Source organism: Falco cherrug, chromosome 6 (assembly GCF_023634085.1).
Source record: "Falco cherrug isolate bFalChe1 chromosome 6, bFalChe1.pri, whole genome shotgun sequence".
Lineage (NCBI taxonomy): Eukaryota > Metazoa > Chordata > Aves > Falconiformes > Falconidae > Falco > Falco cherrug.
Window position 1 is genome coordinate 67,231,407 of NC_073702.1, and position 12,100 is coordinate 67,243,506.

Genomic DNA, 12,100 nt, shown 5'->3' on the forward strand with positions numbered 1-12,100 from the left:
TTTTTCCTGAAATGTTTTTCCCCTGTAAAACCTTTCTTGTCAGCAGAATGAGAGAATGATTGTTACCTTCTTCCAGAAGTAGATTCCAGTGTGCTTCTTCAGTATAAATGTAAACCTGAGTAAAATTATTCTTTGTTCTTAATCTTCTAAGGTATGTGATAGATTCATTTCTCTTGATTTATCTTTTCTTTTTGTAGAATTTTCCAGAAAAGGATCTTCTACACTGCCATTCTAAGGATGTGATTGAAGCTCATTTTATGGCTTGTATAAAAGAAGCAGATGCTTTAAAGCACAAAAGTCAAGTCATTAATGAGATGCAAAAAAAGGATCATAAACAACTGTGGATGGGATTACAGAATGGTAAATACAGTGCATCAAGTATTAATTATATTTAGGTCTAGCATGCTAATAAATAACTACTTCAAATTTTAGTCATGGTACGGGATATAAAATGTCATTGTTTGCAGAATTTTAGTCTGTCATGGAAAAGTTTGTATTTTTTAATCACCATTTATGTAATAATCCAAGTGTGGCTTAAGTTATTCAAGGAACTAAATTAGGTTTTTACAAACCAAAACTAGGAACAAAACAAAATAAATACTGTCTAGTATACTTTTGTGCAACTGATAGTTTTTATTTGGGAGACATCTGGGGTGTAAGTGTTGTTCAGTATTCATCATCTCGCACCATAAAGTAAAAACGGTTGCCTCCTCGAGTTAATGCTTGAGGATTGTCACTGATAAACAATACAGGTAAACTTTAAAAAAAGTTGCACAGTAGATTAATAATTCTACTTTTCTCTCTGCTAAATTTATTTTTTTTTTACTGCTGATATTACCATGGCTTTCACAAAGATTTCTGCATAGATAAGTATGAACTTGGCAAGGTCAGCAAAATAATTCAGAACAGGATGTTCTAAAATAATTAGTATTCTTACTTTGCACAGATAACATGAATCCATATTGCACTGCAAAATGTAACTTCTTTTGTTTTTACAAACAAAGAGTTGTGTCCTCTTTCTCATGGTTCTTAGAGGCCTGTAAGTTGAAAAGCTTTGTAAATATTTCAGAAACTACTATCTGAAATGGGTAGTAATGCCACTTGCAATATATTTTTCTCATCCCCTGAAGCTGTCATTTATATTATTACTGTTAAATTTATTTTACAGAAGCTGTAAGCATGAAGTTGTTTGTTTTATATTGAGGTACAAAATACTAAACACTTAGAATTAACATCTTCCTACATTTGTGAGAATTAAATGAAATGGGAGAGGCTTTGAATGCAAGACTACTTGAGACATGTTTGCTTTAGACAGTGAGGTTCTGAGTGAGTTAGGGTTTAATGTGTGGCTTTAGTGAGTGTGTGGGTTCTAATTTTTTTTTTGTTATTGTGTAGTTGTACTGTCTTTCATATTAAACATACTCCTGTAATTCTGGAGATTGAGTGCTTATCAGAAACTCTGGTTTCTATTTTTTAATTGATGGAGAGATAGAAATTGAGGGATTATTTTAATTTGCTATTTGAGTGGTAAGATCTTGGGGGATGTGGTACATAATTGCAAAATGTATCAAGTAAGAAATTGCATTTTATGTGGTTAATTTCAAAGTACTTCTTGAGACATCCTGTTTTGAGTAGACACTAGTCAGCAAACTGCTATGTTCACTTTTGTGAATTAGCAGTAAATAGAGAGTACTGGTCCACTAGAAGCCAGAATTGGTATAAAATACATGTTTCCCTAAAGCTTACATTGTTACAAGTCAATTTAAACTGCAATTTTAATAATTCTGTGAAAAAAGTACTCTGCTTGAATAGTATGCCTTGTAGGCCATTCAAGAAGCAAACATAATTTTGTTTTCTATTTGGAGAATTACTAGCTTTATTGCAAAAAAGAATCCTGTCACTTCATCCCAGTGCTCCAGTGTTCCCAGCGCAGGGCACTTTATGTGCTCTTTTTATTAATGCTTTTAAAAATTAAAACAAACCTCTAACATAAGTTATAATAATGGCAGATGAATTGACTACACAGTGAAATAGCGTGAGTTAAGGTTCTTTTTCTTTAATGGAAGTTACAGAACCTTGATACCCTCAATATATGTGAGGTAGGAGAACAGATGTGCAGTGCATTCTTTCTGTGCTTATCTTAGGCTCTATCTTTTAGTTGATTATTTGTCTAAAAGTATCTTCAGGTGTAAGGAAACCAGAATTTTGCTGTTCTACTTTTTAAGGTTAAGAACAGAGGTTGCCTAGCAAGGCTGATTTCAGGGTTTCACTACTTAATGAAGAATTGCACCTGTGAAATCTGACACCTAAATGAGTTTAAACAATCTTCTGAATACTTTCAAATGCTAATTTTGATTTCTCAGCTCTTCATAAGAGAAACAAGAAAAACTTATGAAACCAAGAAAACTCTTTTTAAGCATGTTATATCTTTCAGTATGTTTTTATAGGCTTTCGTTTGAGAAGTAATAATTTTAAACCTCTTTATGAAACAATGAATGACCACAAAAAAGAAAAGAGAGTAGCGTTTGTGATAACTGCCTTGTAAGTAATGATACATCTGCAGGCTTTTTTTTTCTGTGAGACTTGAAAAAAAATTACTCAGTACTTAAATATAGGAAGTGTTATTTGTTTAAGGAAAGATAGCAATACTTACAGGATATGTATTAAACTTAGTTTTGAAAAAAAATTTCAATGTTGGAGAAATGTAACTACCAATGACAAGTGTAATTTGAGATGAATGTTTCTACTGAGAAGGAAGTACTTGGAACAGGTAGCATGAGAAACTTTCAGTTGCCTGTAGATGGCTTTTAGGGGAAGAGCTTTAATAGTGAATTTATGGCAGTCTTGTACTAGTAACAGCTGGTAGGTATTCATAACAACCTTTACATGCCTCCTCCCACCATGTCTGGTTTTGTGTTAATCTGCTATCAAATCAGGAAGGTAAACATACTTTTCTGTTTGCTTGTGCTGTGGTTTTGCTTGCTCTTCAGACTTCGGTTAGCCAATTTTTGTCCATAAACCAGATACTCCTTAGCTAGAACACTTCTTTGGAACAGGTACATTTGTGTTGCCTTAATTTTGACCAGCATCATGGATGTCTGACTGCGGTAGGAAAGTGATAAAGGCAGACTATATAGCTATACTGACCTCTGTCCCTTTGTAAGAATTGTTAAAATTCTTTGATCAGAATTGATGGAAAATTTTACTACTGTTCGTGCTTTAATAGTGTTATGGACATTTTTATTATGGATAAAGTGGATTTTCAAATGGGTGGTTTTTTCTTCTTGTCTCGTGTGGAAAAATAAAGACTTTCAGCTTTGAAACATTAAGACTGTGGGCCTAGTGATGACTCAAACAAATGAAATCTCAACTGTTTTTAGGGGGAGAGCTGTATTTTTTGCATGGTTCAAAGAATTAATATCCATAACTTCAGTATATAGTAGTTTTGATAAAGGAGGATTCTTAGATGCAACACAGCTGCTTTTCATCAGTTGTGGAGGGACATAAGCATCCATACCCTGGAATTCTCACAGGCATCCTTTATAACCGGTGAAGACCAGACTTAGTATTTCTGATAGATGAGTGATGGAAATAAACAGTAAAAACTCATAGCCATTTCTACAGCTTCTTTATAGATTATAAAATAAAAGCAGGTCTTTTTACTGAAAAATATTATGGAAAAAGAATGTAATACTCATTCTTGCTGTAGGGCTTACCGGAAGTTAAATGGCCGTACTGAATTGTTCATGTTAAAGGAGAAAAATCCTACAAACATTCAGATATATGCAATATTTTATTTTTTAATGCATGTGATCTTTGTCTTACTGACAGTGTCAGGCCTGTATTGTCTTGCATTTATTTCTAAATTATATCTAAACCAGTCCTGGATTTTTGAGGGGCAGAAGGTTTGTTTTTTCTGAGTTATCATATTGCTGTTTAGAAATGTTTGAACTGCCAAAAAGAAATAGTGTCAGTACATCAGCAGTATCTCTTTTGTGCTGTGTACACATGGCCCACTCAGGTTTGGTATGTGTGTCTCATAGAGAACTGGTTGGAGCAATGCTGTTCTTTACCTTAGTCCGAGGTGATGAGCATGCTTTGGTAGCTGAACAAATCGCTCTAATCTTACCTGATCCCTTGCAACTTAAATTAGGCAATATGTATGTAGAATATCTTCAGGAATTTAACAGGAAAATGAATGAACACACCATGAGGCTTTTTTAGATCACAAAGCTGCCATTCTTTCCTTTTCCCTGTGTCACTATCAAAATGGTAACGTCTTTCCATGTTTCATCTGTAGAGATCCAGTTAACTGTGAAGAAAGACTAAACAATTCTTTTGAGCTTTGAAAATGGGTGTATTGGTTAAAAGGATTAAAAAAGATATCCCAAGTCATTACTTTCCTGGGCTGGTGGTTAAAAATTTCTGGCAATGCATCAGATTTTCTTATGATTAGTGTCAATACCTGCTTATTCTGGCGTTAGATAGCATGGCATACACCAAACATTGGGGTTGCTGATGTTATGGAAGCCAAGGGGTGTGGTGTGGACAGGTTCAAATAGATCTGCCCAGTCAGCCCAGCACTGTTTTGGTGTTGAGCTGCAGCTAGGTTCAGGCAGCCTGGACCTGCAGAATCAATCAGATGCATCAGAACAGGCTTTCCTAGGGATATTATTTTTTGGTGGTGGTAGTTTTTGTTTGGGGTTTGGTTGTGGTTTTTTTCTGGTAATGGATGGTGGCATAGACTTCAGTGTTGGTTCTGCATTGGTTACTGGCTTGTAACCCTTTCCGCACAAATGACTAAACTGATGCTCCAGCCATATGGGTTCTGTGTCATGATTCTGAACTGTCTCTCACACACACCCCACACACCCCCTGAAACTGACTTTTGCCTTGTTACTCTCCTGTGCTGGTCTGGTGCCTACTTGCATAGTTGCTCTTTGTTGCAGCACAAAGGTGGAGAATTGATGGCAGCCTGAATTCCCCCCTTGGCTTTCTCTGCTCTGCTTTCAACAAGGGAACAGAGCAGAGCTGCTGCGTTGGTGAGGCCAGTGAGAATCAGTGGGTCTCAAAGGAGGACATAAACTGCATGAAGGGAGGAAAGCAAAAGGTAACCCAGTGCTCGCAATGCTACTTTATACTGAAGTCTCCACCATGAGAGGAGATAGAGATAGGTAGATAGAAATGCTTTCTAGTGATTTTACTACCTTGTATTAGAAGCCTGTGTGTCTAATTAAAAACATTAAACTCTGAAGGAGCACACCTGAAGGTCTTTGCATCTTTGGCACAGGTAATCTGCCAGCCTTATAATCTGTTCATATATATTGCAGAATTCTAATTTATAAACCTGCTGCGGTTTCAAGGGCTCGTGTCTTGTACTCATTTTGACACTATTCCTCCTGGAACGTTACCATTTCTTCAGAAAGATAGCCACCTTCCAGACTTCCTGTTGAAGCAGGTGTGCCTTTCATCTTCAACCTGAATCACACACAAACTGGTTCTCTACATTCACTGCTTCTGTCTTCTGTAGTTTTTACAGATATTCGGTAGACTTGGATTCAGATTGTGAGAATCTTTGACTGTATTTCTCTAAATCTATTTTACTTTCCTTTTTTACTGCCTCCTGCTTTCTTTCCTCCCTTCCCCCTCAAAGTATTTAATTTCCTGAAAGATGTGTAAGGTCTAACTACATTTCAAAGTAAACGGTCTCTTAAAAAAAACAGCCTTAATTTTTAAAATTAACTTTGGTTATTGGGGGGGTTTTGCTTTGCAGTTTGAAATGCTTCAAAGTTATTTTCTGCTGGTAAACTGAATTTGACAGCTGCCTTAATATAAAGATTCTTTAACTTTTAAAAAAAGCTGTATTTTAGAAAAGGCATAGTACAGGGAAAGCAAAGTAGGTTAGTGAGTTATATGGAGAGATGCTGCTCTATTTTTATGTATATAAACAGAGCATAATCAGAGGCAAAGAAGGTATTAAAGTATCCAGGCTATCTAGATGTGGAGCACAGAACTGGAGTACAGATAAAATTGTCAGGAGTCCTTTTCCCTTTGACTTAAGGAAGTCTGTAACAAGCCCTGCTGCTCTATTCTTACAAAACCTGTGGGTTATGTGTTTCAAAAATAAATGGATTACACATTTTTTAATAATCACAGCTTTCTTTTTAGCTTAAGTGACAATACCTACTGAGGCCACCTGCTTTTAGGCTACACAGAAAGCTTAAGCTTCATAAGGATGTATGCTTTTTCATATTTGAACAAAGGAAAGTAGTCCATCTTGATTTTTTTCTTCCCCTGAATCTTTAACAGATAAATTGATGACCTGGAAGTGAAGGGAGGTGGTGTTAAGGAAACAATGTACTTAAGATGGTGTTTAACAAGCGAAAAGAATGTTGATAAGGTATGGCAACCTTATGTATATTAAAACAGGGAGGAAAGGCCTTTTTGGATCAGGTAGCTAATCTGAAGAGTGAAATGCTGCTTTATCATACAGTTTATAAAAACGTTCTGTTAACCGGCAAAGTTTAAGCAGTATGCTTTTGTTTCTTCAGAACACTGCTTTGCTATAAAAACTAACGCATAAATTACAGCATAAAAGTAAATGTGTTAAATACACTGATCTCAAACCTATTAGGGGAGGGATCCCCCCCCCTTTTTCTTGATTTGCATCTACAGCTCCATTTATAGTGTGGTTTATAAATTATTTTTTTAAAAACTAGAATTTGCAGCTAAGTATACAGAAGGAATTTTCTACTAATTCTTCTCTGATTGTAAACGCTGCTGTTAAAAAGTTGGTATAGTGCATATAGGCAAGCAGATGTGCATCGATGTAATTAATTTACATGATCATAGTACTAAAAAGGGAGTGACAGTCAACCTTAAGGCCCATACCACTGTACTTTACTATTATTAGTACTTGAGCTCGTTAGCATGATGCTTCTTTGCGGTGATTCCATGTCTTTTTTAGCATGGACAGGCAAAGTAAAGCCTATTTTTTTTACTTCAAAATTTTACAATCTGCTGCTTTCCTGCAGTATTCTATAGCAATATACCAGCTGAATGTGAATTTGGAGGGTATATAAGATTAATGGGCACATCATGCAGTGGAGATATTTCAGTTAATGACTGTTGTGTATTTACAAGGCAAAATTAGGACTTCAGATACGTACATTCATGTTGAATGTTGTTACTTTGCTATCTGTGACATTAAGAATATTTCTGTACCTAGCCTTTGTCAATTAACATTAAGTCAAAGCAGTCCTAAGGTCCTATCTCTATATATAATGATAGTTACTTGTGCCTGAAAATAGTCTGAAAGAACTAGTAAACTTGTGTGCCCTCTTCAGTTGTGGCTTTATATTCTGTACCATGATCTGTCAAAATACCCGAGTAACCTAAGCATTTACTAGCAAGAATATTTTAACTGTGGATGGTGTCAGTGTGTAAAATGTGGGGTTGTATGGTGTGGAAATCTTGTGCTTTAATGATGCTATAACAGTATTTCAAACTGTGTTCTCAAAAAGGCTGGCACTGAACTGTAGGAGTCAGCAAGAGTCAAATATGTATCAGAGTCTTCCTGAAGCCCTTGATAATCATAATTATCTGTGGTTTTGTTGTACAAGAATAAGAATGATGAATTTAGATGGCCTAGAGTACTTTAGAGACAGATCTTTAAATAGCTGAGAAATGAGAGTAACTAGCTGTAAATGCTGTTTCTGGATAGCAAGGTACTGAAGTATTTAATTCTATTTTGTCAACAAAGCTGCTTCATGCTTGAGGCATACCACACAAAATTTAACCTTCTATAAAATTGGTTAAAATTGCTTACCAGTCAACAGAACTACGTGTGCATGTAGAGTCTTAGTCTTCTTGGAAACTAAATTTAGAGAAGACTACTTTTTGGCTGTAGCAGTTGAACACAATGCTTGCTAGAGCCCAAGTCAGTGGAAAATATAGTTGCTTTATTGTTAAGAAAATACACTTCATGTCCTTGACTTGCAGCTGTAGTTCTCTGTACAGTACAGTTAATTTGACTATATGTATATGATTAAACCCTTAGTTTATGACCAAAAGAAAATATTGGTGGAAGCAGTTGATAGACTGGGGAACAGATCTGCCATTCAGAGGGACCATGATGAGCAGGAGCAGTAGGCAAGCAGGAGCTTTCTGGAGCTGACAGGTACAGGTGTAAAGTCCCGCACCAGAGCCAGGAAAAAAAACCCTACATTGGGGCAGTCTAGGGACTGACTGGGAAGCAGCTTTGTGGATGTGCATAACGGTGAACAAACAGATTGAGTAATCTGTTGTGTGGTGTTGCAGAAATGAAGATGAACCAGGGAGCTGCTTTAGCCCTTGTGCACCCTAGTATATAGCCAGATGGTGAGTACTTTCTCCTCACTCAGCACATCTAAGGTTGTGCTGGGAATACTTGTCCTCTTTGGGACCTCAGGACAAAAGAAATGTGGGCAATCGGAAAAAGAGGCCAGCAGAGCGGTGGTAGGATGGATCAGGAGCTGGAGCATATTCCTGTATTAAAAGAGAGTGGGTGAACTGCCTTGTTTAGCCTGAGGACGTAAAGGCTGAAGATGGATCGAATAGCCGCTTTCCACTACCTAAAAGGAAAACTTGTAGGCAGATGGAGTTTGATTCCTCTCAGACATGCCTGCATTGGCCGTGAAGTTGGGCAATTACAAAAGAAAACAGTTACAAGTCATGGCAGGAGAAAGGCTGATGGGATACTGGGGCAGGGGGAGTGAAAGGGATTGAGTGGGAACCTGCAGAGACAGTCAGAACATGACTGGGCAAGGCTTTGAGCAAACTCATTTAATTCTATGTAGACAGCTCTTCTGGTTTGGGCAGGAGCTTTTATTCCAAAGCTTGACCTCCAAAGGCACTTCCCATCTAAAAGTTTTCTATGGTTCCGATATAACACTTGGAGAGTCTTCGGTCTCTTAGATAATGCTATGGTTGGTTCTGTCCAACTACTTCTAGCTGTGCATCATTTCTATGGTTCATATGGTTATTAGAGAGTGGTGAACCTCTGAAAATAGACAAAAGCTTTGCGTTTTTAAAATTTAAGGGTTGTACACTTTTATCCAAGCTGGAAATGGGTATTGCTTGCATAGAGCTAAGAGATACAACTCAATTCAAGCATGTTTTCTAAAAATTTATACAACTAGATGGCTTTAAGAAGAAAGCACAAGTTGTCCAGACAAAAAATCATGCATCTGTGCTACCCTGAGGACTACACCTGTTTGTTCTCTTTTTTGACTTTCTAAAACATAAAAGCCATGAGTGCATTTTCCTTATTGAATTTCAACAATCTTTCCCTTGTTTTTGCATTAATCCTTTCTGTTATTTAAACAATCTCCACAGCCTTCTTGAAATAGATGCAATTCCGGAGTCAGTACTCTGGTAGCAGTTGCATCAATGTCAAATACAGAAAGAAAATAATTCCTTATTATTAAGATATTTCTGTTAAGTTTAAAGATTAGGGTGGGTTTTTTTTTAGTAGTTCTGCCCACTGTTCTACAGTGGGAAGTCCATTTTAACTGGCCATATGCTGTGACCAACTGTGTCTTATTGCAAGTTACTTGTAAATATAACGTATTATTCTGTGATAATTGCCCATATTCTTTGTGTATGCTGGTTTAAGGCTGTGCTGCATTGAAATGCATGTGTTGATGGCAAGCACTCAAGCAGTCCATTTACCCTTTCATAGTCATGTGAGTGGAAGAGATGCATCTAACATCAAGATCCATGCAAAATTTCAAGCTGTTTGAAGCATGGCAGTACTTGAGTTTCAGAGAATGAGTGTAAGACAGTAGCACAAATGAAACTAAGTTTTCTGGTTGTCTGAAGATCATTGCCCTGGGTCTCAGCCTGAGAAAGAGGCCTAGCCTTCAAAATTTCAGCCTGGACTAATCCTTAGTTAACACAGCTTGATAGTAAAAGGTTCAGCAGTTACTGTCTATCAACAATAAAACTATGACTGGAGTTATCAACAACCTTTTAATATAATAGTTATACATTCGGATTAACATCAATGACTGCTAAAGGATTTTCAGTCTTGCTTAATGGAGGGAACAATTCTCAAAGTGTTTCCCTGTAACTGTCCTTTTAAACTGTTTTAAAGGACATATTAAAGGCACAAACAATTTCAGTGATAGATTTCTGAACCCTAAGTGCATACATAATGTGGCACACTGTATTTGTAAATTTGTTTGAGGTTTAATTTGTTGCATAGTGAATTTGTGTACTGAGATTATTGTTATGGTTGATGTTAAGTCCTTGTGGTTTTGCTAACTCACACTGTTTCTATATATGTAAATAATATTTTCAAAGTTCTCATTAGATTCTGTGCATCTCTGTAGTACTGAAAGGTAATGTGCGCAGTGTTTGGGCATTCAGTGACTACATTTCTAATAAATGAATATTTATATTTATAAGTGACTTATCCAGCTGAAAAATCTGTGAGCTCTCTCCTCCATTATTTGGGTTTTAACTTTCTGATCTGTGATATAAAATAAAGCAAAGTTCTAGTATTTCACTTTAGGCAAAGTTATATATAGCAACCATCCTCTCATTTAAGGAATGTGATTAGTAGAGTCATCTGGAACTCTTATCCTGTCACTAATGTCACTTCTGTCCAAGTCTTATTGCCATTACTTTGAATACTGTTATGCAGATATGAACATCTGCCTTTTGCAAGTATGGTTTTTTTGCTAATACAGAAACTCTCTAATACATCAGTCAAGCACTTTATTAAAAACAGCTGGATTGTGGAAAACAACAGCAATAACTTTTGACTATTACAGGAGTTTAGATATCATGTAGGCTGCATAAGCTTTTCACAAGGGAGGATGAGTGTGTAAAGTGCTTTTCCTGATAGGTAGAGAACTTCTTGTTTACTGGCTTGATGAAAACTCCAGTTTTGTTTTGTCAAACTTCTGGCTAGCACCTTTAAGTCCTGTCTATCCAAAGCACTAATTAGTTCTTATAGCTTGTTCATAGCATTAATAGCTTCCTTGAGTCTGTTCTGCATAAATAGGAGGTACTGACACAAAAATTGGAGAATGATGAATCCTTTTGCTTACATTTTCAAGGGAATTGGGGAGGGTGTTGGGGTTTTTGTTTGTTTGTTTTGAGCTTTTGAGTCTTCAGGGTTCTGTGAAAGCAGCTATTTTTGTATTTCGGAGCATTAGGATTCTGGCATTCAGCCAGTGCTTTTAATGCTAATAAAAGTTCTTGCCAGGTCACATATATCAGCTTGCAGGCTGAATAGCCTTTTCCTGCTGCTTGCTTTAAAAATTTGTGTTGATTTTCTTATACCCAGCTTGGTTTCCTGTAGTAAAAATACTGTATCTGTGGAAGGATGTTTGGAGAACAGCAATATAAGGTTATGAGGATTAACTTAGATGTCTTCAGACCATGCTGCGCACACAGTGGAGATCTGTCTTAAGATGTCTGACTCCATTGTCTAGCTAATTTACCAGAAAGTTTTTCATTCCCTAGGATATTGGTTGAATTGACAGAACGTAATTGATTACAAAATGCAACAAGTTTGTCATTCACCTCTTGCAATTATTGCTGTAATATATAGAAACTACAGAAGTTATTAGAAAGTTGAACATCTTGATAAAACAGTAGTTTGTCTTGAGCATTGTTTGAGCATTCAGAGAATGATCTGAGAAGTACAAATTTATAAATTTCCCTGCCTTAAATAATATCACGTGCACAATTTCTGGGAGGTGAGGAAGCTGGAATGAAGAACAGAAGTGAGTTAACTGTACATTACCACTGTTTAACTTTTTTGTCCTTCTAAACAAGATTCACTTCTCTGCCATATATGCCACAAGGGACAATATACTTAAGTTCCTATTGTAAGCCTGTTATATGTGCAGAATTTGGTGTTTTTCTGATTCATAATGTATGTTGCTCATCTCTAATGAATTTTGAGGACGCTAAGCTGTTCACCCAGCTTTCCTAGTTAGTGTAATATGAGCATGAAACAAGTAAATGAAGTCACTGTTTCTTTTAGTTGTTTTTTTTTCAGGTAGGATGTTTCCAAACATGTAGGTTCCTTATTTAAGACTGCTGA

The 12,100-nt window shown here is 36.4% G+C and overlaps 1 protein-coding gene across 6 annotated transcripts in view; it reads left to right on the top strand.

Annotated features, from left to right (window-relative positions):
• Positions 1–12,100, top strand: part of ATG5 (autophagy related 5) — an 83,658-nt gene that overhangs the window by 19,803 nt on the left and 51,755 nt on the right. For all 6 annotated transcript variants that reach the window (XM_055713652.1, XM_055713653.1, XM_055713655.1 and 3 more), the window contains one exon: positions 198–360. In XM_055713652.1, coding sequence (XP_055569627.1) covers positions 198–360 — 163 coding nt within the window. The remainder of the gene's footprint in view (positions 1–197; positions 361–12,100) is intronic.